The following is a 19,517-nucleotide window of genomic DNA, read 5'->3' on the forward strand; positions in this document are numbered from 1 at the left end:
CCTCCCGAGCCTCTTCCTCTTCTCCGGCCGGGGACGGCGCCGGAGATGGATTCGGAGCCGGAGAAGGAGCCGGAGCCGGAGTAGGAGACCGCCCATGCGACTCCAAAGGTGAGGGCTCACCTTCAGGCTTAGAGACATCCAGAGTAACCACCTTCAAATATACCTTCTTCGGTGACCTCGACCTCGAGCCCGCCTCCTTACCGGAACGACGTCGGGACTCATGTCTCCTCTTCTCATGTTTCTTCTTCGACTTCGAAACATGATCCGATGCCGACCTCGAAGACGACCCCTCTTGAGAACCAGACCTCAACTTCGTCCTCGACTTCGACCTTCGAGAACGAGACCTCGACGATTATTCTTTCCCAGCCTTCATCTTCACAACCAGGAGTTTGGCCTCTCCCTCCCTCAGGGCCTTCGGGTTCATCTTCCGACATGAAGAACAATCTTCCACATCATGGTCAGAACTCAAACACCAGATGCAGTCATCATGCGGGTCGGTAATAGACATCATTTTACCGCACTCCCTGCAGGGCTTGAAGCCGGTCTTCTTAGATGACATCGTCGAAGAGACAGGATACAAAGAAGCAGAAATTTGCAACAAAAAGGCAACAAAGTACCAGTTGGCTACAGAGATTCCCGATAACCGTTAGCGTCGACGACGCGGAAAAAAGGGAACTGATGTCATCACGCCGGCGTTGGCCTATTGTAGGCGTCGGTGACGTCAGCGGAATCGCGAGCGAAGTCGTGTCTCTATGACGTCCAAGTCCACGTCGGCGCGAGGCTACGAAAAGAATTTCCAAATGTTGCTGACGCAAGGGGGATATTCACAAGGTGAGGAATCCACACGGCAGATGTATCTATCAGAACAGTCTTTTAATGCATGCATGTATTTGACTTTGTAAAGCTCAGTACTCTTAAACAAGTTGAAGGGGGTACTTTATTGTAAAATTCAAACCAGAGAGAAATGTGGCACAGAATTCCTAGCTCCTGCTGCTGCCTCCCTAAGTCTTGTCTACAATCTTTCCAGTATTCTGCATTATACCACATGAACACAAAGCACAGTATCTTCCTAGGTACAACATTAATGATGCAAACTCTTTCATCATGAAAGACACGTCAAAACTAAAAAACTACAACAAACATTTGCAATGCAATAGGTCTCGCATTTACGCGAGTTTGAGCTATTGGCATTGTAGATTACAATGCCTTTTATTAATGTGTAGGTTTTAGAAACAAATAAATAAAAGGCATTGTCATTTACAATGCCAATAGCGGAGTCCCTCTACCCATTTCTAAAAACCAGAAAGACACTCTACACAGAAATGGTTACCCCACCCCAATCTAATCATCCGTTTCTGTGCCCCTACATGCTCTAGTACCATAGACTGTGCTTGCCCCCACGTATCATACTTCAGTTCTCCTGTATTTGCTGCTCTTTGAACTTGGGCCTTGCCTCCTCATTACTGCTGGAAGGCACATCCATAAATTAACTGTCCTTTTTCTGTAGCAGGATGTCACTGTCTTACTCCTGTGCCTTCCATCCTAACCGAAGGCTGTGGCCTAAGGGAGTGGAAACAATATTCCGCATGAGGCTTCACTAATAATGTATTTGGGAGGAGCACAGATTCTTCTCTATTGTTTGTACTGTTCGCTACGCAGGCCCAAATTTTCCTCGTCATAGTTCAAAAACAATTAGATAAATTCATGAAATAACTACATTTTCCCTCTAGCATATGAGAGCATCCAATACATTCTCCCATTTCTAACTAGTCTCGATTTCATGGCCAGTAAATGTGCAACTTTGTAAATTGCTAAAAAGAATGTCTTATCTCACTGACCATCTTTGATTGTTCTTTAATCTGTCCTCATTTGTTTACAAATTTGCCTGGAGTTATACAACCTATGAAAGGTTTTAGTCTGCAGTGCCCTTAATAAAAGCAATATAGACGGTGCTTCCAGACCCTTGCCCCATCTTCATAAAAAGCGAACTTTTCACCTCATACCACTACATTATCAATCAACTCTGAAGAGACGGCCAATCATCACGCAACTTAAGTATATTGCCGTCTAGCACAACTTATTTACAGGTAGCTACACCTACACAATGTCACATTTTCACCAGAGGAAAAAAAGGCAGAAAGTTGCACAACAACAAGTAATTAAAATGAATTCCTCAAATTTTAGATTAGTTGACTTTACTTAAGACTCTTTTTTTGTTCACAAGAGAGTAGGAAAGAGGTGTTTTCTGGGTATTGTTAGATGAAGCACTTACCCACTTTCAGAAAGGTGCTCAGTAGTGAATCTGTGGCGACAGGTTTAATCTCAGTCTGTAGGTTTACAAACCGCCCTACCACCAGTGGGGCCCGCCGAAATCCCAGAATCCTGCATCAAGGACGAGAAAATGGGATAGTGAGGACTTCAGTGCAGACTTCCACATTCCCATCTCACACCTGTTCCAGTCTCATGCAGAATATTTTTCATGAATAGTTAAACTTGAAATATTCTCATTCATAGTTCTAAATATCAGCCATGCAATCAGATCTATCACCTAAATGTATCTGATCTACAAATCCCACTGATGGCCATCCTAAGTTTGTTTGGCAATGACGATGCAGTTTGCATGCTCTTTATTTTGTAAATGCAACCTGAGACCTCTTGGGACAAGGCTTCGCTACCTCATGAAAGCAATTTATAACAGAATGGATAATCAGCAGTGCCCGTTACTTCCTCAATGTAACTTTTTTCTACAGTCTTCTCACTTGCTTTAAATTCCCAGTAACTATTTAACAAAAAATCTTGAATTTATGGACTAAACAGAGCATCCTGCATATATTCACTTGCTTTGCTCTAATTTAGTACAGATATCCAGAAGACAGTTACATTTTTAAAATAGCCTATACATTCTGGACGGAGTGTCTATAATCAGGCCTCAATGATGCGGAGAGAAGTCCAAGAATTACTTTCGGTTTTTCCCTCCCCACTCCCTTATTAACTTTGAATCATATACCCCCCACCCATCTATGAAGAGTCCTTACTTTCGCCAAACATCCCTCAGTTAGACCCACTAAATCAAGCAAGGATGCCCAACTCCCACCAACAAATGTAAAACTATGCATGGGAGCGACAGACTTCGGATGAAGTTTTTATTCAGGCTTTTGTAGATTACCTTTTCAAGGGAAAACTACTCACAAGAGAAATGAGTCAAGACTGGTCTTGACTACTAGTTCCTCTGCATCTTCAAGACTCAAACCAAGCATCACCATTCCAAAATCAACTTCTCCTTAATTGGAACATAGCTGCGTTTTAACTTTTTGTGTGCGATTCTTTAAATCTTTTTCCTAACTCAGAAATAGTTTGCAAACTAGAAACTTTGTCACATCAAAATCCTAAATTCACTAAGTACAGGGAAGTTTCTGGACCAGCTGTGTCCTCAACAAAGTGCCATGTCAAAGAAGTGGACCAGGGGGTGTGGTTTCAAAGTCTCACTATTGTACTACAGGCTGATATTAACTGGTATGTTTATAAAACTGGCCTTCTTGGTAAACATGAGTGCACTGGTTGCTAATAATAATTTACTTGAAGATATGTAATGTGCATATTTCAGATATTGCTGACGTTCCTTTTACTATGGAATCTCTGTAGTTAGTTCAAAGAATAATGTATGATATAGCCTGAAGCTTCGTTAAGAGTACTCTATTTTAATGCCCAGATAACGTATTTGTTCTCACGTCTTTGCTTTTCTGACCAGTCTCATTGCTTGTAGATTGCATGTTTTTCATTTGCCAACAAAGCAGAGTGATCATAATAAGGCTTTGCTGCGTACATGGGTTAGTAAAATTATAGATGTGTTTCCCATGTAGGATGCAGCTATGTTTCCTTACTGAATATTGAATGACCAACTTTGCTGATCATTCTCAATTAATGATATCAATACGAATGACTCCTCCTCCACCCGTTGACCCATCGATTTCTTTAGAAAGTAAACTCTCGCAATAATGGTTTGTGTACTTGGAAAGAGGTTGCGGATTCTAGATTGATAGATTGGTTAGGACCAACAAATACATGGCTGATCTCTGGGACTTTGAATGCATTAACTATAATGATTATATGACTACTATTGACCATTTCTTTTCCCCCCATCAGCTATTTTTCCAAAAGATGCTGGTAAAGGATATACTTATAACCAAGCTATCTCAAAATACACAGATCTCGAAGACAGAACAAAGCTGGACACCGGATAACCTAGAAGCCAGGTGGTGGTATTCCGTTCAGACCTCTTTGATGAAACTCTGAGAGATTTGTGGAATACTGTTGTAAGGGAATTGGATGTTCATGCTCTTAAAAAGTCTATTTGAAAGGATAACATTATCTGGTGAACTCTTATCCTCAAGCTCTACTGGGAGGCTAAAATCCCACCAACATCTTAACTCCTTAAGTAGACTCTTGGTTTTTGAGTCAATGATAGATATGATTGTCAATATCAAAAATGAGAACCAGTTCCTGTGCCAAAGGACCTGGGACCTGAAGGATTCAAAGTAGTGGCTCTAAAATCAACCTGGTCTCTTTGGTCCAAGATGTCACACTACTTCTATTCACTTACTAAATTGTTTATAATGAAATAACAGATTAATGGAAGCACAGTCAAATATTCCCTAAATAAGAAGGTGGTCCGGACCAACCCCTTGAACTACCGCCCCATCACCTTGTTGTAAGTGACAGTTAAAATATTTACCAAAAATATTTTTCCGCCATCTAGAGACCCAAGTTATTGAAAACCACCTACTATTGACTGAGCAGGTACAACAGCACTCTTCTTGTATGATCAATAATACCTTGTGTCTACAATCCCCCCTTCCCCACGAGTCCAAAGTATCCATGAAGTACACAACAAATTCCATCTGGTGCTAATTTGAGGTGCAAGTTCTGTTGAGTGGATCAACATAAGATTTAGTAAAAACTCAAAAATGAAAATATGACATAGTGCCTGCTGACAGTATTAATAAGTATGCAACTCCAATAACTGGCTACATTTAAGGATTAGGACTAGCTTTGAATTAAATTCGGAACTCCTGCTCCCAATGGTTGTGTCCTCATCCCATGTTGGTTTTATAGAGCAGATTTTCCACAATTTGTAAAAGCTTTTAACCCCTGATCCACCTAAATGAGGTGCAACAGAATTCTCAACACGAGTCAGTAGAATGCTTTGGCTATCTATTAGAGTACCCATAATTTAATGGTTAATGAAAAAAAAATAACACTATGATATTTGGTTCCCAAAGTCCAACAGCCTCCGCCACCAGATGCAAAATTATATTAGTCTTTTAAATTGTAGAAGATTACCCCAATGTTGCAATTATTGCATTTGACAATCTATTATGGGTCATATTTGAAGACTGTCAAAAACGTTTGTCATGTTGGGCCTACTCCAATTCTTCAAAGCTTTTGGTAAGAGGGATATGACATGTCTATTAGGAATCTGCATATCTAAAATTGCAGTTTTTACATTTAATTATATTGAATTTAACTCAACTCTGGAAGGCTTACAACTCTGAAAGGCTTACCTTGGGAGTAAGATGGTGCATTCAAATGGAGTGCTAATAACTGGAGCCTAGTTTGATTTCGATGAGCTACTGTAATTTTTATCCAAGCCTCCTTCCTTAGTTTTGCAAAGTATTCTTTGGTTTTAATTATGAAGCAAAGTATTCTTTGACCAAGCTACTTCATATATCTTTGGAAGCCTCACAAATAACTAAACCTGAGATCCTGAATCAGGCTAATAAGACCAAAATTGACTTATGGTTAAAAAAAAAAGCTGGGGTAAAGGTTTTGATTACGATCTAGACCACTGCCCTATGTCTTTAAAATGTGGCAGACAGCATTAGGAACTAGAACGAGGGTGACTCAATGTGCGGCTCTGTACACGAAGTAACCATGGCTATTTTCTGGAAAACCTATACGGTTCTCAACCCTCTGAAAAAAATCCGCTGAAGTTTTCCTGTAGTAATACAACAAGTCAATGATGGAAAAAATGGAATAGGAAATTCCTAAATACAGCAAATAGAGGCTTTCTTAGTAGACTCAAAAGAACCAATCCTCTCCCTCTCAGCTAAACGCAAACCATGGCTAATTAACTGACACATGCTGAGACCTTACGGAAAGTGGCTGTTGTACTTGATTGTGGTCTAAAACGTCCCCTCAATAAATGGTGTAACAAAATGCTTTCTTCACAATCTTTATAAATTGTGGGTCATTGCCCACCTGCTACATTTCTATAGATTTATTGAGGCCATCAAAATGGTAATGCTCTGCCAAGACTGTTGCAACGACATTTACTTGGATATTCCAACACAGATACTGCATTATTGTAAAAAAGCACAGCCCTCAGTAAGACATGATAAGCTTGAACTGTATTTGTTCAAAGGGTAAAGCAGTGGCACTCATTCAAACACTCTGGTTTCTGTCCTTCATGCTAGTGCAGGTGTGCATTCATTACCAAGCTATTGCCTCTCTATCCACATTCTAGACACCTCTGTTCACCTGTGCAAAATAAACTCTTTTAAACCAGTGAAGTATGAATGCTTTGCAGTGCGATCATTATAGTTACTAGGCTATAGATCAGAGGTCCCTACATTCTGAAACACATTCTCAAACCTACAGAAAGGAGCAAAGTTCCACTCATCTAGCTCTTTTTAGGAACAGCAGCATTTGTTTAGCTGATTCCTAAATAGTTAGAGGACTGTTTTCTAACCTGTAATTGTTTATGAATAATAATAATAATAATAATAATATTAGTAATAATGATAATAAATTACAACAAAAACAAACAATAACAACAAGCATAGTCGCTGCAGCAGTACTAGACCAAAAAAAAACCCTATAGTAATTTATTTAGAGGGAGGCTTCATTCAACAAGAGCATGAATGGATATTCAATATAGATGCTCTTGTGCTAAGGTAACTCCGCCCACTTTGAAGTTTTGTCTCTGCTTTACTGTTCTTTTAGTGTTTTTAGGCTTACTTAGTTGGCCCGAGATTAAAATTCTCCCATCTAATAATCACGTGCATGCTAAGTATAAAGGGTCACTTCAAGTACTGCTGCCAAAGCCGTTTAGCGACCCCTGCCCAATCTTCCTTGTATCATCTGTCTACTGTTTAATCTGTTCTGCAGTGCTTCCTTTAAGGTGCTACCTTGTTTCATGGAAACTATGCTCTAGAGTATTTCCCTGTCTTGTCAAGCATGTCCCTTTCCAGTGCCTTCTGAGACCCTCACGGGTAATTATTGCGCTTTACAAAATCCCGATTGATTGATTCTGTATATAGATATTACACTGTTAATTAACTTATTGGCCTGTTGGTGCAGCTGCACATCCAGCTTCCCAGATAGCAGCCAGGCCAACTCTTCACATGAAAATATAATTCCAAAATGGCAGCAAAAAACACACAGTTGCTCATTGTTGGGTGTGTTTTGCTGCTGTAGCACAAACTTTCTTCAAATTTACCTCCCTTGTTTTGCTATTGAATGTGCATAATTCCTTCAACTAACCATCTGTAATCATGAGCTGATCAATGAAAGCGGACACCTAATGGCAAAACATGTGGGTCAACATACCAATCATTAACAATAAAGAGCGCACTGCTTTGAATGGAGATCACCTGCAACCCAGCAAAATAGCAGTGTGTTAGATTGTTGCAATTTAAAAGTAAAATTACCTTGGTCAGAATCATTACCTGAGAAAACACGTCTGCTTACATCATTCTGTCTTTATATTGATTCTTAGTTATTCATCTGTGATGCTACAAGTGTGGCTTAGACTTGACTGCAATACGAAGATCAGCTATTTTATTATCCAGAAAGATTTGCATCTCACCAATCACCTCACTGTTTACATCAAATACCAATGTTGACTAACAAGATGTTCGAGATGGCGTTAAAATCAAAAGGATATCATCCTATCTATTGCCCTCTGTCAAAATCAGCCTCGAAATAATTACAGCCTTCCTTCCGCACAACTCCTGCAAATTCTCCATTTGCGCCAAGACACTAACATATTATAAAACTGTCAAATCATTATAAAGTATATACTCAGGGAGACCTCACATTTCTGTGTTTTACAAAGAAAAGTGTACGATACGTTGCCAAGAATATCTTCAAAAGGAGAGATTATGTCCTATGAAGCTAGTAAATTGACCAACATCAAGACAACAGTAGGTATGTTTCGGCAGAAATATTGTGCCTATTCCTCTCAAACATTCTCCTATGGTTGGCTGTGCACAAAAGGTAGGTATGACAACACACAATGCAGTGGTGCCACAAATCATATGATTAGACTGAAAGACATAACAGCTTAACTTCATTGACACTACGCCATACAAGTGCATTGCCCTCACCATGTTAACTGCAAAATATACTAATGGAAGTCACTAGTGAGGTTTTTAGTAACATTTGAAGCCACCTCATGCTCCGGATTAACACATCACAGATTAAAATGCCCCAAAATATAGATTAAATCTGCTATAAGTAAAGCAGTAGTAGGTATTTCAATTTTTCAAAATACACACATTTTGTTTTGGTTCCATGCCTACAACCACTGAAATACTGCTCTGCTACACCTTATAAAAGAGCGATGAAAGAGGCCATGTCAGGGTGAAGATCTGCTTTTCAAGGGAAATATCAAGCGACAACATGGTAGGCACTATGCAGTCTTCCAACAAATCTAGTTTTACTAAAAAGAAATTATCTACATTTATAGAACGTTTGTCTTTACTACATGCTTGCTCTAAGAGAACATAAGAGGAATGCATCTTCTAAACGGAGACAAAAAAAATAGAGAGCAAAATTGTTATGCTGCAGTTCAAACACATTTCTATAAAAAGGGTAGCGTTTGCAGTAACGCTTGGGTGAAAAGAAGGATTCAATACTTTATAGTCCTCGTAAAACTGAATTCTTGGTATTGGCATAATGCGAGTCAATGATCTGAGTTGAAGGGTGTGTTGGAACTTGAGGAGCTCAACATTCTTAGTTCTGGTACCCCACACATTATGGCTACTGAAAACTCTCATTGTCGTTTAATAACATTGTAAAGGGTAACAGAATCAAAAGATTCATTTGTGTCTGAACAGGCATTTTGACAGACTAGGGTAATTCAGGGTACACTCATCAGAATTCTCTGAAAAAATGTATTTTCTTACTGAGGATGTCTCCGGGTCTTTGCAGCCAACCGTATCGATCTGTTTGAAGATGTACCAATAGTTGCCACTGTGGGCAGACCAAATGACTAGAGGGGCAGTGTCATGAATCTCAATCTTCCTCGGAGAAGATAGATCAGGAAAGGCATCCAAATGTTTAAATTCCCTTGCCTACATTCTGTTTGTTATACAATTCAACAGGTTTCACAATTGCCCAAAGACAGATCAAACTGGGATATGATGCATGCATTTTTTTTTCTTTCAGAGTTTTACACAGCGCAAACTTGAGCCAAAGGTATCTGGTATCAGAGCGCTTTACATGAGCACCAGTTGCATTACACAAGGAGACATTCATTTTTGTTAGGCAAGGGAGATTAAGTGATCTGCCCAGAATCACAGGATGTTGTGCGTCGTTTGAGACTCGAACACGGTTTCAGGCTTGAGCGACCACCCAAGCCATTAGGCCACATCCTGTCCCCTTGATCATAGTAATTATTTCCTACCATTTTCCTCAGACAGGGTAAATGCCTAGAAGTAAATTTTGTGTGCGAAAAAAGAAAAAAAATCATCAAAAATAAAAGATAAGACTGGATTCTGAAAACATTTAATTGCACAGGGGTAACATATGAGAAACTATGAAAGACATGATAATATATATCCAAAATAAGCCACATTCAGTAAGAACATTTAGTTTGGTTTCTCCCAGTGGTCCGAGTAAGGGTCCATCACATTGTGAGGCTTTCAGGACAAGGGCCCTGAGCCATCACTGGAAAAGCTGAAAATTGCATTTCTTCTGTGGAAGCCTTCATCTACTGAAATCTAAATATATTTCTCCCAAGCATGCCTAGCCCTTCTCAGTCCCAAGCATCCGTCAAGCTTAGTTTTATTTTTTAATTTTCAAAAACTAAATATTAAAATGAAATGTTCTTTTTAGAAAAAAAATATATATGCCCCCCCACCCGCCATTGGAGTTCTCCTGTGGCAAGGGGGATGGGGCGATATTAAACAGCCGTAACTGCTCCTTATGGTCAGGGTTTTCATGCTGGTGACAGGTATTGAAAACTGATCCGCATGTCAGTCCATCTAAATTAGGTGGGTTGACAGAGGTTATCTACGACATCCCTTACTCTGTTGGGCCGTCGAAGGTGTGCCAGACACGCAGTAGTCTCCGACATGATTGCACCAATAGTTTACCTACATATAAATTGGAAAGGCGGACCATTATCTTGGCAGCAAGGATACTCTGTTGCAAAAGAGAATTCTTACTGCCACAGATATAGATCTACTCCTTATGTTGTTGAAGTTAATCCACCACTTACTTTGGTTGGTTTTGTCACTTCCAGAAATATTAGCTTCAAAGATAAAGCAATAATTGTGGCGTTGGCTCTCACTAGGTAGTTCTACCCAGAAGGCTTTGCAAACCTCAAATGCTGGCTACAAATAAACAGTTTCCTCACATTTCTGTGACAAAGGTCTGAAATCTGTGGGGAGCCACAAAAGTTCTACCACCCTGATTTCTCACCCATCTCTCGATAAAAACGGTGCACAACTTGTGTGGGTGGACCAAGAGTCTGCCAGACAAAAGGCACTAAATCGATGCATGGAGAGAGATCAGAGAAAAGGGTAGCTAGGGTATTTATTGTGAGCTGTGCTCAGCTACCACCCATGGAAAAGTAAATACCATGGGGAATCCAGAGTGGTGTTTCTTGGGTAGATCGCAAAAGGTTTTCACACATTTTTCTTAAATTTCTGTAATGGAAACTTTCACAATCCACAGGAATGTGAGGAAAATTAGTGTTTTAGTCATAACATAACGTATATTTGTAAGGTGCATGTTCACCCAAGGGTATCTTGGCGCTGAATAACAGATGTTTGTTACCCAACTCAATGTTACTCATTTTATCGACCTCAGAAGGATGAAAGGCTGAGTGATCCCACTGGGATTTGAACCTGTGGTTGGGTTTCAAAGGCTTCTGGGTAAAATTACCTGATCAGAGCCACACAAGACAGCCCACCCCGGATACCCATAGGTGTCAAGTTTTCAAAAAAATGCAGGTGTGCTAGGTTTCCCTAGGTTCCGACTAAGCTTTGACCCAAAATCCACAGTTATCCACATAGCAAAACAAGGGTCCGTTTTCAGTGCAAAAATGTGATGTGACCATATTGCATTTGGGGCCCTTTCCCATCACACACACTAGGCCTACCCACACAAGTGAAGTACCACTGTTGTCGGAAGACATGTGGGTATATAGAATAGTAGAACATTTGTTATTACCAATTTTTCTGTATTTGTGTCTTCCAAATGTAAGCCAGTGTGTAAGAAAGAAGACAGAGCTGCTCTAGCTGACCTGTAAAACAGTCGCTGAAAGCCCAGACAAACTCCCAAACCACTCTGGCATAGTTTAAAATGACTTTTGGCATCCAGCCTCCTAGAAGAGAGCCAACAATCTTTTGCATGACGGGAGCCTTAATAAAAGATCAGTATCTTAGACCAAACAAGCATCCACAATAGTCTCACATTTATGCAAGTTTGAGCTATTGGCATTGCAAATGACAGTGCCTATTATTTAGGTTTTGGTTTTAAAACATAAATAAAAGGCATTGTCATTTGCAATGTCAATAGCTTAAACTCTCGCAGAAGCTGGAACTATTGCATTCCAAATGCTTGTTTAAAAGGGTGTGGGGGGGGGGCTGCAAACACAAGGAACATAGATGGGCATGGTGTGGGGGAAGCAAAAATGATGGTGCTGTGGGGGGGCACAGAGGGCATAGGGAAGCAAACAATAGAGCAATGTGGCTGGCAGAGAGAGAAAAGCAATGAGAGAGAGCAATGTTAAGATGGGGGTGAAAGAACAACCTTTACAGGTAATCTGAGCTGAAGAGCAAAGTGCAGTGAGCTGCCATTGTGGAACTGGAGAACTGCTCAATAAAGCACTCCAATACCTTCTGGTCTGGTTCGCGCTAGCAGGAGCGTGTGTCCAAAGTTACATTTGCAGCCAAAGAGTTTCTGTGAGAAAAGAGGGTAAGAGACCTTTGAGTTGAAGTCAGGTTTTTTTAGCAAGTGAGCAGAGAAGCAAACCTAAAGTATATTCATAGACAATTAAGACAGTGGAACACTAGAGGTTACAGCACCTGACCAGCTATCCCTCGGTTGTGTATCTATATTCTGGAACTACCCAGAGAGTTTATCTGCGCACTGTAATACACCCACTGTCAAAATGTAATTCCAATCCTGGAATAGTACAAGTTAAACAAAAGCAAGGGTGCACCCTCAATTAACCCAGACAAGGAAAAATAATTATTTAAATCCGTGTCCACAAATATATTATTCCAAGTTCTTTTTTTATTGTTGTGATACAGGTTTAAAACACGGTCAAGGCAATCAAAAACAGTCCTTACAAAGGACTTATGCAGGGCGAGATCAATCTTTACACTTTTTAGGGCGAATAGGAATTTTAAAAATGAGATTCGCTGAAGAAAAGGTATCCTTTCGTCAGTTTTCTATATTATATGGATAGGCATATTAGCTCTTCATATAAAATGAAAGGAGTGAACGGTTCAAGTAAGCCAAGAAAAAGGAGCCCCTAGTAACACAAATTGGTTGAAGGCTTCAAGTTGTTTTGCCCAACGTTCAGTCAGCACCTTAACTATTGATTAATAAAGTCATTCCAAGGTGAAATAGTCCATGGTCCAAACGTGAGTAGGATTGCACCACATAGGATGGCACAATCACCACGACCGGCCAGATTCAGTCGGTTTCGGGCTCCTTATGGCTGTTCGTCACAGGAACCAGGATTCCTGTGACGTACAGCCGTATTCAATAGTTAAGGGGCTGACTGAACGTTAGGAAACACAACTTGAAGCCTTCAACCAATTCAGTAAGGCAGCATGCACTAGCCTGGACCACTTTGCTTTTCGAGAAGCCAGGACTGTCCTAAACAGGAAGGCAAGGCATGAGGGACAAAAGGAATTTCACAGTGGTCAGTGCCAGATAGGGCTTTGGCTCATTAATTTCCCCTTTAAACAAGTTATGTTGACTATCACTAGAAGTTGAACATAACAAATACATTTAAAACTACCCTGCCAGAGTCTTCTTGAGGTGGGTCTGAAAAAACTTTAAGACTCTGGTCTTCACAATCGGATTCTGCGAAGGCCATCTCATTCACAATAGATTGGTAATACTCACAATCCTACTGAAGGCCTTTGTCATTGGCAGCACTACCCTAGCCGAACCAGTGAGACAAATATGTCGTTAATGGATTCATGAAAGCTAGAACAGGTTCTAGGTCTATACACTAAAGTAACCACAGCTCCCTCCCCTATTGACCCCTACCCCTCACCAGCCTCTTGCCCCCCCCCCCCCGCCCCCAACACTTTTTCAAACTTTTTTGGTGAGGGGACATGAACTTTTGCACCCCTCTTTTGTCTTTTTGACATCAGTGGTTGTATAGGCCTCGCCTGCACAGGCCTTTGTTTGCAAAATCGCTTATATTTTAAAATATTTATTTTAGGATTTTTATAAAGCACATCAATCATCCTCTAAGGATATCACGGCACGAATATGGCATTATTTACCTTTACTTGCCATTGGCTGGCTCCCACGTGGCTCTACGTCGCTCTACTTACCATTAGCTGGCTCCCATGTCGCTCCTTAGTCAGCCCCTTCTCCTCTCCTCAGTCGTCATGCTGTAAAGACTGGTCCAAGTACTGCTTTGGTGGCCAGCCTCCTTGCACTCGCTGCAGCTGCATGTTTCTGGTTGTTTTTTTTTGGTTTTGGTTTTTAATTACTCTTTTTCCTCCTCTTCACTCGCAACTTCCCCTTGTGCATTTTATTTACATATGCCTTATATAGTGCAACTACCAGCCACTGTCGTCTCAGCTCTGCAAAGCCCAATAGGTGTAACAACCCACAGAGCATGCTCTTCGGAAGGAGCACACTGAACCGAACCTCCTCCCCCTATCCCTGCCATGCTGAACTGACTACGTTATTGCTTTATAGAAGCTGGAAATACCACATCACGCACAAGGATTTTCATTCAAAACGATTCTGAAATGTAGCAATATGCTTATTTATTGTTCATATATATAGTGCTTCCAACAAAAGATGTCAAGGCAGTGACCTGTCCTTTTTAGCTTGTCCTCGGCCAGTGTGTTGGGGGTGATGGGGTGGGAGGTTGATGTTGGAGGTGACTCGAAACAATGTCTCTGTAAAATCACTTTGCCAGCTTGTAGTAATGGGGGGCTGGCCTTCACTCGGCTCTAACCTCTATTAATCACCGAGACAGAGCGCACTTCACACACAGCATGAAGCACTACGAACACACAACTTCTGTACTATGTCTGTACAATGGCTTCTGGTTTGCTGAAAACTTCAGTATACCGCTGGATATCAGGTCAGAGTTTTATTTAAAGTACTTCTCCTATGTGTCTAGATGAGATAGAACATAAGCACAAGTGTGCGTGAGTGTTGCATGTGTGCTTGCTTGTTATATAGGTGTACTTTTTAATTGAATGAGTGTCATTTTTCAGATTTATAGCTTACTTTTTTTTCTCTCTCAAGAAAGCGTCCATTTGGTTCTTACAAAAAGTAAAACTCTGCAAGTGAATTGCTTTCGTCTGAAGGTGAGCTTTATCTCAATACACGTTTTGTAAGAACCTGTGCAATGTGATTTTAAAAATAAGGCACAAGTTTAGTTTAACTACAGGATTAAAATGTGATTTTTGTGTCCACCTTTAAAAAAACATTACCAAAGACAAAACTTGTGCAGAGGTATTGAGCGTTAATGATTTTTTACGATGTTTTATGTGTACTTTCATTGTTTTTCCAAATTTTCATTCTTAGTTGTCAGCTATTTTCAATGATGCCTCTTTCCCCCACCACGATGATTATTTGTTGTACAACACGTCAAAATACAGTGACAAACCCAATTGATCTTGTTTGGGCAAAACAAATTTGCTTTGCAAATGCTTGTTTTCTTACTGTAAGATTGTTCACTCTAGGGGCTCCTTTAACATGCATTCCTTAGCTTTCAGGTCACAGTTGATTTTGACTCCTGCCCCCTTTATTGTAGTTGAACCTACTGGATTGTTCTGCTGCACATGCCACAGTGAGAGTACCCTTGGAGCAGAACAGGCAGGAAAATAACTAGCTAGGATAACCTTCCCATCCTTGCTACAGGTGCGGACCTCATCGCAATTATTTAAACAGTACGGCATGTGGATGAACCAAAATGTACTACACTACTACGCACAGAAGTTATATACGAATTGTAAAGGGTTGCCAGAGTGCAGGAATGATTGGAAAGTATTGAACTATTATAGTGTCAATGTCGGTTATATATCAAGGTTCCTTACCAAAATGTTTTTGGGAAAAATAAAGAGGACTTAATAGCCCCCTGCATGATTAAATAGTTTCTCTACACAAAGGGTGTTTAACACAGTGGTATACAGTTACATTTTGTTTAAACGAGACTGGAGTTGCAACATTTTCTCTAAATAATATGATAAACCTTTAGAGAATCTGGGTATATTCCTTTTTGATTCTCCCTAAATACTTAATTTAATAAATAAGCATAACTAAAGAAACATAAGAAGCACAGACGTAGCATTCAGATTGTATTATTTTAGGTCCTTTCCATTTTCTGACATTTTAGATCACTTATTTCCCTCAACCCAGCTCTTGCTACTTGAAAGAAGAGCCTCAACCACATCAGTCACATACTGGTAGGAACTGCTCACATCATTTGGTAAATTTACTATGTGCATAAGTACCTTTACGCAAAAGAAATTTCAGACAAGCCATCCTGTGCCATATGGCTCCATAGGGCAAGCAAAAATAAATATTGAAGCCTACCTGCGATTGCCAATTACGATAACTTTTGCATCCTTTGATTTCTTGAACTCCGAATCAACCAGCACACAAAATAGGATCAGAGATCTCAGTAAAAGTAAAAGGCTGTGAGGCCGAACACCCAGCAGCACACAGTCGCCTACATATAGTTTATTGTTGAGTGAGTTAATTTGCAAAAACACAATACATAAACACTGTCCTACGTGGTTTTCTCAAGAACTGCCAGAAAGTCAAGTGACAAATTACAGCTCACTAATGCTTCTCGCCCCTATGTTCTGTGCAATACTGTAAAAGAGACCGTATTATTTAGAAGACTGATAGTTCGAGTCGCAGACCAGTACACACCTGCACTGTGGCTCTAATGGTATGGTCGGCAGTAAACACTTGCCCACAAGCAAGAGGCGGTGAGGGCAACACACATACAATATCAAACAATTAACTACCTGTCCAGCTGAAAGGCGGCCACTTCTGCATTATGTCGGTCATATCCAGCATACGGTTCCCCGTCAACCACATACTCTCGGCTGTACCTGAAATGTGAACAGATATGGAATCAAAGACATGGCTCCTTTACACCAGCCACAATGCAGGTTACGCCCCTTTGCACTATCTGACCACCCAACAAAAGAATTACGTACAACAAAGTCAACAGCCAACCACTTGGAATAATGATTAGGTTTCTCTGTAAGAATCTGTTCTTAGCCTGCAGTGCTGTAGATTCACAAGCTTTGCATAATTCTGCCATCTTGAGTCTTTAGAGTAGCGAGGTAAGGAGACTCCTCTTCTTGGTAATAGTGCTGATGGGCATCGTTTCCATTGTTAAATTGTTTTCCCGCAGGAGGGTGAGAATGGAGTATAAGTATCAGTAAAGAGATGTCCATGCACATGAAAGTATAGGTAAGAACTGCAGTGACCATAGGTGTCCGGGGAGGAGGGTGGGCGCATGTGAATCTACAGCACCCCTTTGCCAAGAACAGATGTCTAAAGGGTAAGTAGTCTAATCCATTCGAGGCATGTTTGGCTGTAGATACACATGCTTTGCATAGACTGTATAACTGTGTCTTCCAAAAGCGGTGGCTAACCAATGGGCATTACAGTTGTTTGAAAAAGTGCATCTAGAACCACCTGTCCTACATTATCTTCTTGGTGTGCTAGAACATCCACACAATAGAGCTTAGTGAGAGTGTGTGTGGTGTATACCATGTAGCTGCTTTACAAATGTCCGCTATAGGGATGTTGTCCAAGAAAGGCATGGATGCCCTTATTTAAGAGTGGAGTGTGCTCTAGGGGGTATAATCAAAGTTCTTTCAGTGTTGATGTAGCATGTTTAAATACATTTAACAATCCAGCTAGAAATATCCAAGTTAGAAATGGTCTTTCCTTTAGGACAGGGTGCAAAAGTAACAAAGTTGTTTAGTTTTGCAAAAGTCTTTGGTTCTGTCAATCTAAAACCTTAATGCCCTTTTGACATCTAGTGTATGAAGAACTCTTTACCACAGAATAAGATTGAGGGAAGGAAACGGGTAGTTCCAAGCACTGATTATTGTGGAAGGGGGGAGACTCCTTTTGGGTTGCTACGAAGAACCACACTACTCCTATGTATTTGGAAAAATGGTTTGTCTAAAGTTAGTGCCTGGAGTTTATTGGCAAGCCTTAGTGTAGTGATGGCAATTAAGAAGGTAACCTTCCAAGAAAGAAACTGGAGGAAGCAATTGCATTATTGTATTGTATTGTATTGTATTGTAATTGCATTTATATAGCGCTTACTACCCCTGACGAGGCGTCGAAGCGCTTTTTTGGCGGATAGCACGCTACTCCAGGACCCATAGAGGATTAGTGTTGAATTAGTAAAGTGAAACATGCAAGTACATTTTAAGTGGTGGATGTGGTGGATATTAGTCTGTTACTTGGAGTGAGAAGGATAGCGTAGGGATAAAAGGGGAAGAAAGATTTGCATTCATATAGCACGGATTACCCCCGATGGGTGTTGAAGCGCTTTTCTGGCGAGTAGCACGCCACTCTGGAACCCATAAAGGATTAGTGTTGAAAATTAGTATAGTATAAATATGAAGTAATTTGAGTAGTAGATATGTTATTCAGTTGTTTGGGCAGTATATTAGTATAGTTGGTTCAAAGGATGGTCCCATAAGTCTTGTGAGAACAATATGGAGATTTGGGTTTGTATGTCGGATTTAGCCATGGTTCTGAGTGAGAAGATCTGGGTTGAGGTAAAGCTTCTCGTGTGGAACTACTGAGAGTTCGAGCAGTGTGGTGAACCAAGGTTGACGAGCCTATGTGGGAGCTACTAGAATAAGGGTGAGAGCCGTTTGCTTGAGCTTCCGGACCTGAAACGGAAGAAGGGGAGAGGCGAAAAAGAGTAGGTAAGTATCCCTGACCAACTAATCCCTAGCATATTGCCTTTAGATCTGGGGAGTGAGAAGCTGGAGGCAAAGTTTGGGCATTTTGCGTTCGGTCGAGTCGCAAAGAGGTCAATTTGTGGAAACTCCCATTTGTGGAAGTATGGGAGAAGGGCTTGAGGGTGGAGTTCCCATTTGGTGACTTGTTGCCACATCCTGCTGACAAGGTCGGAAAAATCGTTGTCCGTGCATGGCAATTGTTCCGCTAGCAGATGGATTTTGTGATCGCCCAATACCAAATGGTCTGAGAGAGGCATGAAAACTATAGGGGTGTCTCTCTCTCCCCTTATTTTGTACACCCTACAAGACTGTCATGTTGTCTGTCTAAACTAAGACAACCTTGCCAATCAGGTGAACTAGAAGTGCTTTCAACGCAAAGTGAACAGCTTGAACCTCTAAGTGGCTGATAAGGAGATTCTGGTGTTTGGTGTCCCTGAACTGTTCGATCCTGCAAGTGAGCGCTCAACTCTGTGAGGTATGCATCTGCTGTTAGCATGATTTGTGGAACAGGGTCCAGGAATGGTCATCCTTTTAGTACGTTTTGTGTGTTCCGCCACTTCAGAGAGTGAGGAGTGCTGCTGTCTATCAACAATAGATCTTCCAGTAGACCCCGTGATTGAGTACACTATTGTGCTAAACATTCTTGTAGAGGATGCATGCTCAGTCTTGCATGAGGCACTATGGCAATGCTTGATGCCATAATTCCCAGAAGACACATGAAAGTTTTGACTGTTAAGTATTGCTTGACTTGAATTTGTGGTAGCAGTGTTTGAAAATTGTGAATTTTGGCTGCATTTGGATAGGCTAAACCTGTTGAGTGTTGAGCACAGCCCTTAGATATGGCTCTAGCTGTGAAGCCTGCAGATGGGACTTGTGTAAAATGACAGTGTATCCCAATTGGTGTAGAAGGTTTATGGTAATCAAAGTGCATTAATGACACAGAAGGTCTGTACATGCTTTGATCAAGCAGTTGTCTAGATACAGGAAGACATGAATGTTTTTTATGCATAAATGCGCTGCTACCCCTGCTAAGCATTTGGTGAACACTCTGGGTACAGTGGTTAC

At 40.8% G+C, this 19,517-nt stretch overlaps 1 protein-coding gene across 1 annotated transcript in view; it reads right to left on the reverse strand.

Annotated features, from left to right (window-relative positions):
- FAM20B (FAM20B glycosaminoglycan xylosylkinase) overlaps positions 1-19,517 on the reverse strand; it is a 172,082-nt gene that overhangs the window by 107,362 nt on the left and 45,203 nt on the right. Inside the window, exons 3-4 of the mRNA XM_086956370.1 lie at positions 16,479-16,565; positions 2,273-2,382 (exon numbers count right to left, since the gene is read on the reverse strand). Coding sequence (XP_086812496.1) covers positions 2,273-2,382; positions 16,479-16,565 — 197 coding nt within the window. The remainder of the gene's footprint in view (positions 1-2,272; positions 2,383-16,478; positions 16,566-19,517) is intronic.

This window comes from Lissotriton vulgaris, chromosome 1_1, assembly GCF_964263255.1.
Source record: "Lissotriton vulgaris chromosome 1_1, aLisVul1.2, whole genome shotgun sequence".
NCBI lineage: Eukaryota > Metazoa > Chordata > Amphibia > Caudata > Salamandridae > Lissotriton > Lissotriton vulgaris.